Source organism: Amphichorda felina, assembly GCF_050947745.1.
Source record: "Amphichorda felina strain 45539 chromosome Unknown scaffold_7, whole genome shotgun sequence".
NCBI classification, from domain to species: Eukaryota; Fungi; Ascomycota; class Sordariomycetes; order Hypocreales; family Bionectriaceae; genus Amphichorda; species Amphichorda felina.
In genome coordinates this window covers 298,103-311,568 of record NW_028145043.1, presented here as the reverse complement: position 1 = coordinate 311,568, position 13,466 = coordinate 298,103, and the positions used below count along the sequence as shown (strand labels likewise).

The 13,466-nt window shown below is 54.3% G+C and overlaps 6 protein-coding genes across 6 annotated transcripts; 3 read left to right on the top strand and 3 right to left on the bottom strand.

Moving 5' to 3' along the window:
- Nucleotides 1-1,239: 1,239 nt before the first annotated feature.
- ACO1O0_006885 (uncharacterized protein) lies at nt 1,240-1,983 on the top strand (the record flags this gene model as incomplete). The annotated part of the gene is made up of 4 exons (XM_083196263.1): nt 1,240-1,453; nt 1,512-1,576; nt 1,631-1,782; nt 1,854-1,983. 4 exons carry the CDS (start codon nt 1,240-1,242, stop codon nt 1,981-1,983), a joined length of 561 nt encoding a protein of 186 aa, XP_083047471.1.
- Nucleotides 1,984-3,468: 1,485 nt separating this feature from the next.
- On the bottom strand, nt 3,469-4,307 carry ACO1O0_006884 (uncharacterized protein; the record flags this gene model as incomplete). Its single annotated transcript, XM_083196262.1, has 2 exons — nt 3,469-3,726; nt 3,810-4,307. 2 exons carry the CDS (start codon nt 4,305-4,307, stop codon nt 3,469-3,471), a joined length of 756 nt encoding a protein of 251 aa, XP_083047470.1.
- A 332-nt stretch (nt 4,308-4,639) lies between these two features.
- On the bottom strand, nt 4,640-6,660 carry ACO1O0_006883 (Zn(II)2Cys6 transcription factor domain-containing protein; the record flags this gene model as incomplete). Its single annotated transcript, XM_083196261.1, has 7 exons — nt 4,640-4,886; nt 4,948-5,143; nt 5,201-5,849; nt 5,940-6,274; nt 6,338-6,481; nt 6,547-6,561; nt 6,621-6,660. The coding sequence occupies 7 exons, from the start codon at nt 6,658-6,660 to the stop codon at nt 4,640-4,642; spliced, it is 1,626 nt and encodes a 541-aa protein (XP_083047469.1).
- A 2,066-nt stretch (nt 6,661-8,726) lies between these two features.
- Nucleotides 8,727-9,719, top strand: ACO1O0_006882 (pectin lyase fold/virulence factor; the record flags this gene model as incomplete). The annotated part of the gene is made up of 1 exon (XM_083196260.1): nt 8,727-9,719. One exon carries the CDS (start codon nt 8,727-8,729, stop codon nt 9,717-9,719), a length of 993 nt encoding a protein of 330 aa, XP_083047468.1.
- A 603-nt stretch (nt 9,720-10,322) lies between these two features.
- On the top strand, nt 10,323-11,381 carry ACO1O0_006881 (Sec63 Brl domain-containing protein; the record flags this gene model as incomplete). Its single annotated transcript, XM_083196259.1, has 1 exon — nt 10,323-11,381. One exon carries the CDS (start codon nt 10,323-10,325, stop codon nt 11,379-11,381), a length of 1,059 nt encoding a protein of 352 aa, XP_083047467.1.
- Nucleotides 11,382-11,963: 582 nt separating this feature from the next.
- Nucleotides 11,964-13,249, bottom strand: SLP2 (SPFH domain-containing protein; the record flags this gene model as incomplete). The annotated part of the gene is made up of 2 exons (XM_083196258.1): nt 11,964-12,738; nt 12,789-13,249. 2 exons carry the CDS (start codon nt 13,247-13,249, stop codon nt 11,964-11,966), a joined length of 1,236 nt encoding a protein of 411 aa, XP_083047466.1.
- Nucleotides 13,250-13,466: the final 217 nt, after the last annotated feature.

Genomic DNA, 13,466 nt, shown 5'->3' with positions numbered 1-13,466 from the left:
CCTCATGAGAACTGCCAGAGACGTGAAGATGTTTCACACAGGTGGGTGTTGCCCGACGGCGTGAACTGGGCTGGGCGTTAAAAGATCTCGGCGGATACACCGGCACCCAGAGTTCCAGACCAGAGGAGTAGCCCCATCTCTTTCATACACCTTAGCGCGTTTTCTCCCTAAAAGAGCTTACCCACGGAGGTTAGTAGATGCTCTATATCGATAGCAAAATCATTAACAGGCCAAACCCCCGCCCGTTTTCGTGGAGGAGACCCAGTCCCAATCATTTACACGCGCCAAGGTGTATGAAAGAGACGAGTGCTTACGGTATCCGTAGAAGACCAGAGGACTGCACATATGACAGTCTAAGAATACCCATCTACTTGAACTAATAGGTACTACTGCAGTCAGCTCGAGTCTGATGATCCACAACCATCTCATCGTCTGGGGCCTCTGTGGTTTAGGATTAAAATATTTTAACCGTTCTTCAGACAGAAGACGGAGAAAACAAAATCGGCCTTCTCTAAGAGAGAAAGGAAAAGAGAATTTGAGTGTGTGTGCCTGTGTTCATCATTGGCGACAACAAAATGTTCATTTCGGTGTCTCCCTATTCGTATCTAGGTATCACTATGTCCTCGGTTGACGCCCAGAATCTCTCGCTCTGGAGAAGGACCCTGGATCAACGTCATGGGTTCCCTTTAGCAGTTTAGTAGCTCTTGTTTTTGGTATTACCATGTCTGCCCCATGGTCGAGGCTCCCCCACATATCTATAAATAACGGCTCCATGATCAGAGGGCTGGGCGAGCATCAGGTACTAGTTTCCGACGCCAGGGGACAAATGTTATACGGGGGTAGGGTATTTTGATAAATCCCTTTCAAGATAAGGCTACGGGCTCATCGTTATAGGTAATGGTTCCTTGGTGATAGCTAGGCTGGGCAAACCACATGTTGTTGTTGGGTGCCGTCTCTCCCGGTCTCACACCACAAATTGATAGGGTTATGATCTGGTTGGTTGATTCCAAGGCACTTTCAAGGAGGCAGTGCCATGATAGCTGTGGATGCTTCACGAGCATCGTGTCTTCGGCTTCAGAGGGTCATCAAGGCTGGTAAGCAAGGAAGGGAGGGGATTGTCCTTGACTCTGGGTATATAAGGAGCTTGACGAAAAGGTCCAAGGAACGTTATTCCTCATCATCACTTTCCATTACTTTCCATCATTTTCCCAAGTCCAACAAAATCCCAACGCCTTCAAAATGGTCAACCTCTCGATTGCGGCTCTCGGCCTTGCCGTCCTTCTCCCCCTCTCCGCGGCCGCCCCGGCCGTCTCGCCGTCCGCACCTGCGGTCATCCCCCGGGACGAAGGCTTCTCTTTCGAACAGTGGGTTGAGGATATCCTCGCCGATCCTGAGGGTGATCATCTTTCTCCCGAAGAGGCGGTGAAGGCTGCTGAGAAGGGCACCAGGTCTCGTGAGTAAAAGAGGATTTCGATACATATGAAGCAAAGATGGCTAACAAATACTTGCAGTCACCACTGAGAACGATCTCTTCAAGCGGGACGGTATCATCTGCGACACCAAGCCGCCGGCTTGGGTAAGTGTTAGCATGAACCATAACGATGTACCCTTCTTTAACACAGAAACGCAGGTCCCCGACGCAGTTGCTTGCATCAACCAGCTCGCTGCCCTCGGCACCGTGTCATGCAGTGCCGTCTTCGGCGGCGCGTCCAACTTCTGCACCATCGGTAATGCTCAGATTGTTGGTATCACTGGAGTGTCCCCCGGTACCTCGTCGTACTGGTAAGTCACAAATCCACCACACGCATAGATGTTACGATCATGGCTTGGGCTAATAATGTTCATCTCTGTAGCTCTGATGTTGCACGCGGTGCTGGAGCCATCATGGATAGCTGCACTCGCACAGACAACACTGTTCAGGGACAGGGTTACGCCTCGGGCAACGGTGACCTGGCCGTCCACATTACGGCTCCTGAGATCTAAGGCAGCGTCTTCATATCAATAGGAGTATCTTTGGAGACGACCGTATAGTTTCGGGTAACTGACATAAATGCAATGTTGGATGGTTGTTCAATTGATGAGAGACGTCTATTAAATATTATCATTTTGCTCTATCATAATGTGTTGGTAATGATTCCCCGTAAGGATATTGAACATTGTGAAAGAAAGGCAATGGTGAGGAAATGCCAAAACACAGTATTACCTTACAATGGTATTGGCTATTCACTCACCCAGAAGCCAGGGGTCGTTGAGAGCTTGCGCAGCTGTCTTCCTGTCCTCGGGGGGCTATCGCAGCATTCCTCTCACAAAGTTGAGAAATCTCTTATTCTCGCCTTCGAGACGAGTCACTGAATCCTCCAGACTAGTGCCCTGCGGCATGTCGATATCGGCGTTCCATGTTCCTAATTCAACACTGAATCAACATACACGTTCATTACTGTGGCTTAACTATTTCAGAGCCTATATTTACGGAGAGCCTATACCATCTTCTCTGAAGAACTCCGTGCTCCGTGCTCCTCTCTGGAGAAGATCTAGAGGTGGGGGACTCAGTAGGGCAATTACCTCAGCAAGATGAACTCGAGTGGTATATTTGGATTGATGATGGCCGTTTCCGTGGAACAGGTGTCTTCCCTCAAAGAGACCCTAGGTCTGTTATTTTATAGTTAATAAATTGGTTTCATCACCTCCAACTGCAGCGCTAAAATCCCCTAATACGACATCGCCTAGATCATCGGGTATGTCAAAGCTGCTACGGATACATAGGTAGTATCATAACTCGGGGGACACGATCAAATAGAGTTTCGAAATTGTGTCATTTCATGACCTCTTACGCCATTATTCCGCCACTCAAAATAAGACGGGCCATGCTTTTCGAATCCCCCGAGTCGCTCGTTGATCATGACTATACGCCTATGGATAAATACTGGTCAAGTATAAATCTCGCCTTCTTTGCACACTCTGATCAATATGTATTCCAAGACAAAGGCATTTCGTTATTAATAAATCCTGATATTGAGATCTTGCTGTCTTTTCTGTGACATGTTATCCCAGTTATGACCGATGATTAAGCCCAGATGGACGAGGTTATCGACTGGGGTTGCGTACGAGGGCTGTTGGGAACTTTCAGAGGTGACTCTCAAGGCTAAATATTCAGAGTGAAATTACTAGAACTAAGGGGACGACCCTGAAAAAGGGTACGGCTATAAGGGTTAGTTGCCTTTGGCGACCCCTCGTCTATAAACTCCGATTTTGAGCTTCGTCTCGTGCCTCCTCTAAGTCGCAGTCCCACGCATGAGACGACCACAGATATATATATATATACCCCCTCTATAATAAACAATGGCTTTTTCGGTCAAGCTATCAATTTTGTCGATATAATTTTGTACTTGCGGCATGTATTAACCGTGAGATGTAACCAGTAGGTTCGGATTACTTCTAGCAGACCGTCTCAAAATAGAATCAAAGACGTTACTCCCCCGCCAGAGCCCTTCTCCCGATCCTGACCAGGTCGTCATTGAGGAGCGGCTCCTTCTCAATCCCATGAATGGCCTGCTGCAGCATAGCAGCCACCACCTCATCCACATGCACGATCCCCATGGACTCGGCAAACTCCGGGTGCAATAGGGGCTTCCAGGGAGCATAGATAACGGCCGGTCTGACGACGCAGGCTTCCATCTCCCCTGGGTGGGCAGACACATACTTCAGAATCTGGTTCTCGGTGGCTCCCTGGTGGGGTTGGGGGTGGAGAGAATTAGAACATATGGCGTCTATGGGCCTCGGGCCTCGGGACTCTCATAGGATAGACTTACCCGCATCAATAAGTATTCAGGAATTGCTTTTGGTGTCTTTGTCTGATCGCGCTCGGCAAATATGCCGCTCATGTAGATGAACCGGAACGGCCTAGCTAGCCCAGCATCATGCATGGCCTTCAGACCAGCTATTGTCGTGTCCTGGCATACCCTTTTGATCTCCTCAAACGGTATCTCCTCGCCATTGTATGGCTTGATGGCGACGGTCCTGTCCTCGGATGTTAGTGCCCCATTTATGGATGCGCCGCCTAACCCCATGCAATAATACCAGATGCAAGCTGATGCCCCGGCGAGTTCCCTCATCACATCCTCGGGATACACCCCGTAGTCTTGGACGATGACATTCTTGAACCTCGTGGCCAAGCCCTCGGCTTCAGGCACGGACTCGAGGGGTTTTCGGCTGAGACCAACGATACTGGTTATCTCGGGCTTACTCAGCGCATGGCGAATTACTTGGCCGCCCACGAAACCGCTGGCGCCGACAACAATGAGCTTCATATTTCCTTGGATACGTACAATTGCCCAATCATATGGTGATAGTTACTGGCACGGGTTGAAATTTGAATTGGGATTTCCAAAGGAGAGGGGGCCGTGACGGGGAGGGAGGGTTAGTTGAACAACCCCTCATCTGTATTCTGTAATCTCCGTAATCCATGATCCCTCGTATGCGGTATATGCATAATACCTTACATAGTAGTAGTTTCTACCCGTTTGTATTCGCATGTACGGAGACTGGCTATTATCAGACGAGGTGCTGATTTTGCCGTGATTATTTCATCATTTATGATCATTTGAAACGTGTCCCGTGTTTGTGTACTTGAAGGCTCATTTCAAAAGACCGAGGGATTACCGAACGGCCAGACGTCTGGCGCCCTCAGACGCGACCCCGCCAGGGACTGGAAAGCACGCCTCTCCTCCTCATCTGTGAACAAATAGCCGTAGAGCCGAGTCATCATGGCCGCGTGGAGAATAGCATGGGGAGACGCAGCAAACCCCGCCGCAATGCCGTAGAGTTCTGATATGAGAATCCTGCCCTCCTTCTCTGCCTCTGGTCGTGGGAGAGCCTCCGGCTCGGCCCTAGGGGAGGAGTTAGCTGGTGTTGATTTCGAAATTATGCATGGAGCAAGATGAGACTTACCTGAGGTTAGAACCTTCGAGGGTCAGTATTGACCGTGCCATCATGGCGAGTTGGATGCAGTATACCTCGGTCCGCGAGCTGTACCAAATGGTGGGCACAATCTCTCCTCGGGATGCGTCGGCTGGCTGCTGGAACAGCGGCTGGATGCCCAGGAGGCTGCTCTGTTCAATGTGTTCCTGCTGTTGTATTAACCGATCTTGATCAATGTCAGCATCCTACCAACAGCGAGGCACCTTGAGAACTAGCAACTCACTCCACTCAACCTTTCCCCTCTTCCCCCAGCACCACTGGGTGACTTGCAGCATGTGCACCGTCACCTCGTGTATAAAAGAAGTCGTGGCAATGCACCCGGCAGCCACCATCTGCGACGCCCGCCGCGCGCCCATCGAGTAGTAGATCTCCTGCCGCAGGACCATCAGACACGCCGCCTGGACGAGCCCGCTGCGGTGGAATAGCGGCGTGAACAGCGGGCTGCGGAACATGCCGTTGATGAGCGGCAGGAAGGCGTCCTGCGCCCCCGAGAGCACCGACTGCCGGCCAGGGCTGGACCCCAGCCTGGTGCTCTCCTTGTCGATGTGCTCCAGCTGCCGCAGCATGGCGGCCGTGACCACCACGCTGGCCAGGTACCCGTCGTCGGGGCCCTCGTGGAAGCGGCGCAGGGCGGGGAGGCACTCCAGCATGTACTCGACGGCGGACAGGTGAGTCAGCGTAGGAAGCGGGCGCCCCTCGAAGGTGACGCCTCCGCTGCCGCCGCTGGAGAGCGATGACCGAGAGGACGGCCGGGGATCCCCTGTCATGTGGCGCGCAGAGACGGCAAAGATGGCGTTGAGCAGATGGGGCTGGGAGCGCGCAATGATGGGGACGACGAGCTGGAAGTGGCGGTCCGGATCGGCAATGTCGAACTGTGGGGTTTGATTTCGGCAATCAGCTTACACGGGGGAGGGTTCCTAAAAGAAGGGGGGTGGTAGGACATGGTTTGGCAAGGCTCGTACCCATGGAGCAACATGATCGATGAAATGCTTGAGGAGGCAGGCCTCCTGCAGGTCCTCGAGGGGAAACGGGCGGCAGCCTCCCGTACTGGAATTCTTGACGGCTGCTAGCAACGGATGGGACTGCTGCCCCAGGACCACTGAGGGCAGAAGGTTGCTGCCAAGGCTCCCGGCAGAGACATCGGGACTCGAATGAGTCGAGTGGGTCGAGTGAGTCGAGTCCCCCGTTTCGGTATCGGAGATGAGGATCGAGGCCGGAGGTGGAACAGACGATGGAAGATTGGAGAGAATGGTGTCCGAGTCCGATGGCACGCTGGGCGTGCAGAAATCGAAGCAGACTATAGGTGATGATGGCGATGAGAATGGCACTTTTTAAGATGTTTCACTGTCAAGAGGCTCACATCTGTCGGCCCGGCTGGTGACCCATTCCTGGTCCTCGGAAAAGTCGTCTTCATTCGAGTGGACAAAGACGGTGGCCTGCGAGTGATGCCGGCACTCCAAGTTTTTGGTCTGGCATCGCTGGCATACTGGTCGCTGGCCGTCACCTGTCGCGGTTCATAAGTCTACAAGGTTCAACCTCTAGAGGTGGCAGCGGCATCCAAAGGCCTACATTTGAGGTGCTTTTCTGCGAGAATTATCAGCGACAGAAACTGCAATTGGGGGCTGCCAAGCTCCAACACGCACCTTTGCAGGGCAGACACGGGACGGTCCTCGATTTGGGCATGACTACAGCCACGGGTTGGCGCCCAGAAGTTACATTATCCACCGGGGTCGCTGTGGGTGCGGATGTGGGTGCGCTCGTAGATTGTGTTCCACGTGGAACATGGATGAGGAGCGGAGACGCAGAGATGCAGAGTCGCAGAGTCGCAGAATCGCGCCAGCAACTCACAAGTTGGCAGTCTCGTGGTCGGGGTCTGAGTGGCGCTCCACGTGTATACACGTGACCCTCTGGCAGCGGTTAAATTCCCCTACTGTGCCAAAAGTCAACGAGATGAAGCCCTCGCTGTAGGCGTTACCTGGCCTGTACGTCCAACAAGGGCATCTGCTGCATGATTCTCATAACCACATCTTCGCCCATTCTTGATACTGACGATATTGAGCCAGTACGGGTAGTAGATTGGTTGAGGATGCAGGGCGCAAGTTAGCACTTGAGTGGCCCGTGATCGGCCGGCGTCGGTGTAAGTGGAGGGGGAGAATTACCCAAAACGGCAATCCGGCAATCTGGTACGGCGGTGCCGTTCCGCTCCCCTCCCTGCCCCGTATATCTCCGTATATCCCCGTATATTCGTATTCCGTGCCGGTATCCACGGCCACCCGCCGACCACGGGCCATCGCAGTAGTGAGCCGCAGTCCAGTGGATTGATGTTCTCACCTCAAGTTGCGCAACTTGGTAACCATCTTGTGAACCTGCACCACCTCAGCCAACGGCGAAACGGGACGCAAATTTCCACCTTACAGAACGGATCATGACTCCCTCCTTCTGGGTATTCGGCACGCCCTTGATTGAGGCTTACAGCTTGCCGTCGCGAACGCGCTTCTCTGGAGCTGTGCCGAATCATGACAATTACAGAGGCAGAAATATGACACTGTGCCTTGGCGCTGCAATGTCGGGAATGAAGAGCGAGGAGCCCATCCAAGTGTTAAACACGGCCATCCCTCCAAGAGCCGGCTATGCGGCATTCGCCCCCAATATCGAACCAGCATGCCGATCATCGCGGGGTACCTAGGTCAACATAATATGGGAAGCCACAGTGGTGTCCATTGGATCCGGAGGATTTGTTCTCTGCATCTGCCATTGCCTACAGACAACATCTACTGGACGGATAAATGTCCAGCCACGCTGGGTGGATTGCGCACATGGCGGATCGCTTTAATGTCGGCCAGATGCGCTCGTAGATGAGCCTCATTTCCGCCGAGACGCTCTATGAGGTCAGCCGGTACAGGCTGCCGTGATGTTTGGAGATGGTTTCGGTCACAGGTTTGGCGGCAGACACACACAAGTCAAGACGTCATGATTTTCCGCCAACGACAATCCCAGACGCAGCCGACTGAAACGTCCGGAGCGATGAAACCTCAACTATATTAGTTTTGCACCCCACAGGATACACATATACCCATGGGGCACTCGCGGCTGGAAATTGCCTCTTTGGGCATGTTCTTGACTGCTCCGTTTACCGAATCCAGCCTCCCAGCCATGAACATCATACCCCAAAGCCATCGCGAATCGAACATCATCGGGCTCTCATTGATGGGATTCACTGTATTTATTTTATCCTTGGTCAAGTGCATGGATAAGGCCTACCACATGGAGACCAGTCGTCGCTGACTAGTATTCCCGTATTGATGCTGTCGCCATATCCTGCTTCGAGCCTTCAACAGCTAACGTTTGACCCCTAGACTACTGCAACCGTTTCAAGACGTTTCGAGACGCGCACCAAAACTAGGAAACTTGCCAGCCCCGGAATCATCCCATTCGTGCGACTATCAACTCCGTCAATCCTCGCGTTTGATCTCGTCTGCCTTGGACCGAGTGCCACCGGCAGCAACAGCCGAACCGCCATCGGCATTCTAGGGGTCCCGAACGCGGCGTAGCCGCTTGAGTTGAGGTTGCGATATCAAGTATAAAGATCAGCCATAACGTCGTCCTGGAACCAAACGACCCATCATCACTCCCAAGACAGGCTCTTGCAACTCCATCTCGCCTTACCCTCTCTCACCTATACCCCAAGTTTATTTCTATACCGAAAACAACTCCGGACCGGCTCCGCCTTCATCTTCTAATTATTCACCATGAAGTTCTCCCACGTCGCCGCCATGGCCGGCTTTGCCGCTGCCAGCCCGACCCCTACCATTGAGAAGGAGGACAAGCGCACCATCGAGAAGCGCGCTGCCATCACTGAGGCCTGCAACATCGGCTTTGCCTCCTCCAACGGCGGCACGACAGGCGGCGCTGGCGGAACCACCACTACCGTCAGCGACTTCGCCTCCTTCAGCGAGGCTGCCGAGGCCGATGGTGCTACTGTTGTTGTCGTCGACGGTGCCTTGACTGGCCCCGGAAAGGTCCGCCCCTCATCTGACACCACCATTGTCGGCGCCTCGGGCGGTGCCTCGCTCGAGAACATTGGCATCTACGTGCGCCGGGTGTCCAACGTCATCATCCGCAACCTGGTCATCTCCAAGGTCGACGCCGACAATGGCGACGCCGTTGGCATCGACGGGTCCACCAATGTCTGGGTTGACCACGTCGACCTGTCGGGCGACCTCAGCGTCGGCAAGGACGATTATGACGGCCTCTTCGACGTCACCCACGGCGCCGACTGGATCACCCTCTCCAACTCGCTCATCCACGACCACTGGAAGGCCTCCCTGGTCGGCCACTCCGACTCCAACGCCGACGAGGATACGGGCCACCTGACCGTCACCTACGCCAACAACCGCTGGTCCAACATCAACTCGCGCGGCCCCAGCGTGCGCTTCGGCACCGCCCACATCTACAACAGCCAGTACGAGGGCATCATCGACTCCGCCATCAACACCCGCCTGGGTGCCCAGGTGCTCCTCGAGTCCAGCGCCTTCTCCGACACCGAGAACCCCATCATCTTCCGCGACTCGGACGAGACCGGCTACATTGTCGTCAACGACGTCGACCTCGGTGGTGCCTCGTATGATGTCGAGGAGGGAACCATCTCCGGCGGCGACCTGCCTTACACCTACGAGCTCGCTGGAAGCGGCAGCCTCGACTCGGTTCTCTCCGGCGCTGGTGCCACCCTCTCCTGGGAGTAAGGCGGGGTGTTTGTTCATCGAGAAATACGGTTCCAGATTGTATTGTTCGTGGGGGTGAGAGGGATGAGAATTGGTGAGAGAATGCCATGGTAGCTACGTCGTTGCTGGACAGAACCTGTCTTCTTCATGGTTTATATACATCTAGCAGTCACGTCACCTTTGAGCGTCTGTAAATATGAAAGCCTTGTGAAGACCTGTGCTTCCCCCTTTTATCACATATTAGGTCGCTTATATGGGCTTCCAGTGACTCACAGATTCAATATCAGCCATGCTTAGAAATATGAGGACAACAGCAGAGAAGGCGCAATTCCCAAAATACTCATTCCATGATGTCATGGTTTACAGTCCCAAGGTAGGTGCAGAATTATATGTGGCAGGAGCTGTATGCAGGCAGCGGTACACCATTGAGGGAAGGCACGATGTTGAATCCAATATCACTGAGCCCCTTCTCCAACAGCCACTCATTGAAGCTAGTATTCCTTCTCGTTTCTTCCGTCTCAACTTAATCCGCGTCTACTAATCTCCCTTGCGTATGCCCCATCGTACAAAGAACTCCGTTCCTTGTCCACGCAGAGCCGTTAGCCAAAATCTGACAGCAGCACCATGCCATCGTCTCCTGCCCAACTCCGGGCATCTAAAGAGGCCCACGACCATTATATGCCAAAGCTCCCAAACCCCATTCAAAACGAATCTAGTCCCCTCCAGCGCCGCTACCAGCTCGCACTAACGACCTTCACGAAGCTTCTCACCATCGACAGGCACCCGTCCCGCGAAAACATCCTGCGCCTCGCCTGTACTGCCGACGAGTTCATGTCCTGCACTATGGATCCAGACCAGACCAGGTTCTTCCACGAGGTCAACAACAACACGGCCATCCCATATCGCAACAAACCAACACCGCAAACCACGTGGAACCACAAGGTCTTCCTGCTCGTCCAGGCGGACCTCCTCCCGACCGGATGGCCCAACAAGCTCTCCGCCAAAACGCGGGCGACGCTCCAAATGGAAAGCCCCGTAATCTACAGGACGCTTGGGCAGGTGCTGCGATGCATCATCGACATTATCGGCGAGAGGGGCGACGGTCGGGGCGTTAGCGTCGGCCTGGACCTCTTGCGGAGCATCAACGCAGGTGTCTGGGAGGGGTCCGATCGCGAGTTGATCCAGATCGAGGGTATCGGGCCTGCCAGCCTAGAGAAGCTCTCGCAGGCAGGCGTCAAGAACATAAGGCGCCTCTCGGCCATGCCGTTTTACCACATAGAGAGGGTTCTCAGGCGCAACCCGCCCTTTGGGCAAAATATGCTGCGCAGAGTATCCGGTTTCCCGCTCTTGAAGATGGATATTGAGGTTCTTGACGGAAACGACAGGGCCGGCTCGAACGGGGGGGAGAAAGGGGCTGGCGGCCTTGGGTGGGAGATCAAAATAACTCTAGGCTATGGAAACGAGGAGGTTCCAACTTGGAGGCAGAAAATTCCGTGGGTGACGTTTGTCATCGAGGGTGATGATGGGCGCCTGGTCTGGTTTTGGAGAGGGAGCGTCAAGAGACTGAAAGGTGGGAAACTGATGCATGTCAAGTTGGAAGCAGGCAAGGGTGAAGGGCTGACGGCGGTTTTTGCGTGCGAGGAAATTGTGGGAACAAAAATCGAGACCAAGTTCAAGATCTGAAGAATCTTGCGTTACGGAGGACTTTGTCTAATGATTAATGTACGTAGTGGTCTCATTTAGGGTGTGGTTATATCTCGACGCTCCTGACAGGATGTAGACATGGCGTGCAAGTGGTATGAGCGTTTATCAGGTGAGCAAAGTAATGCGCGACTGATTCGTATCTATAAACATGTATTAGGTAGTTTGCTTCAAAATCGGCAAACTAAAACTCATGGTGAAGTTCGATATTGGCTTCTTCTTCAAAGTCATTTTAGGATAGGCCACAGATGGAAGAAGCATGGTGCTCACGGTTTTCTATGAACGTTAATGTCCCAGACCGGGAATTGTTTCCTGTCTGGCGCTTTGCTATCAACGTCTTTATTCTTTGACAAAAGAAACCAATTTATCGTTATTGGTACATTAGGTTACATACTATGCGCGAACTCAGCCCTCGTTCCGACATAGTTGTGTACTCCCCGGTGAAACGAGATGGGATGCTACCGTTATGATACAGCTCGCGTAAAACGCCCGATGCTTGTTTTTTTGTCCTCCACTGGTATGTTGTATCTTCTTTTACCCCTTTCCTATTTCCTCTAGGATTCATCACCTGTCTCCGGCTGTCTGATTAAAGCCCTCAATCATCGTCTCCTTCATCTGCCGTTTCCGAGCCTCGTTTGACTGCTCCTGCGGCTCACCCTCGTGCGCATCCTCGTGGCTTGGGTCCACGGCTTTCTTGGCCAGAGCCCTGGCCTGAGCTTCGCTGACCTTGCCGTAGACGCTCAGGCCCGAGGCAATCATGCCGCCAATGTCGCCGACGTTGCCGGGGACAACCACAGCGGTGCCCTCCTTAGCAAGCTTGCCAAAGGCGTCGACATACTTCTCGGCTACGCTAAGGCTGATGGCGCTCTGGGCGCCCGCCTTGCCGCTTGTGATGCTGCGGGCGACGGCATCGATACCCTGGGCGGTGGCGCGGGCGCGCAGCAGGATGGCCTCGGCCTCACCGTCGGCCGTGTTGATGCGCTCGGCCCTCAGCGCCTCGGACGCGAGGATGACGCTCTGCTTCTTACCCTCCGCAATGTTGATGGCGCTCTGGCGCTGACCCTCCGAGTCGAGGATCTCGGCACGCTTGGAGCGCTCGGCAGTGACCTGACGGTGCATGGCCTCAACGACGGCAGCAGGCGCGTGAATGTCGCGGATTTCGTAACGCAGGCAGGTAACGCCCCAGGCCTCGGCGGCGTCATTGATGGCGGCGGTGATGTTGGTGTTGAGCGCGGCGCGCTCCTTGAGGACGTGGTCGAGAGTGAGCTGGCCGATCTCGGAGCGCATTGTGGTCTGGGCGAGCTGGGAGATGGCATACTCGGCATCTTCGACACCGTAGCTACTCAAGTTAGGATATGTTCCCGAAAATGGTGGGGAGTGGGGGCGTACCTCGCCTTGTAGGCATCAAAGACACGCGTGTACAGCACGCCGTCCAGCTCGAGGGTGACGTTGTCGGCGGTGATGGCGCTCTGCTTGGGGATCTCAATGGCTACTTCCTTGAGGCTTTTCACGTAGGCGATGCGGTCGATGAACGGCGCAAGAATGGCAAGGCCGGGGTCGAGGATCCGGTTGAACTTGCCCATGCGCTCGACGATCCACGCCGTCTGCTGGGGCACGAAGCGCACAATCGTGTTAGCCGGCAGCCGGGGTTTCTGGAAGTAAGTGGGCAGGGGTCCCGAAGGGGAGAAGCCCCCGTCGGAAGAGGAGCCGGATGCGAGGGCATTGTTGGTGGATGCGGTAAAGAGGCGCGTGGAGGGGGCGGAAAGGAGGAAGCTCAGCTGGGGAGCGGTATGGCGAAGCTGTGGACGGAGAGGTGCCCGGAGGGCTGCGCGGGTCAATTGGGACGCCATTGTGGATATATGCGGTAGTGTTCAAGCTCCCTCCGCCATCCGGCACCGCGTAAGAGATCTGGACCTCGTTGTTCGGTTGTGACGGAGGACAGGGAAGTCGGCAGGGCGAAGCTCGGGGGGGAGGGAATGACGATGGGCAGGCAGAGCTTTGCTTTGTCGGCATCGCATGGAGGGAGGTGAGGTTGGCCGGCTAGCCGAAATTTATCCGCTCCAAGCA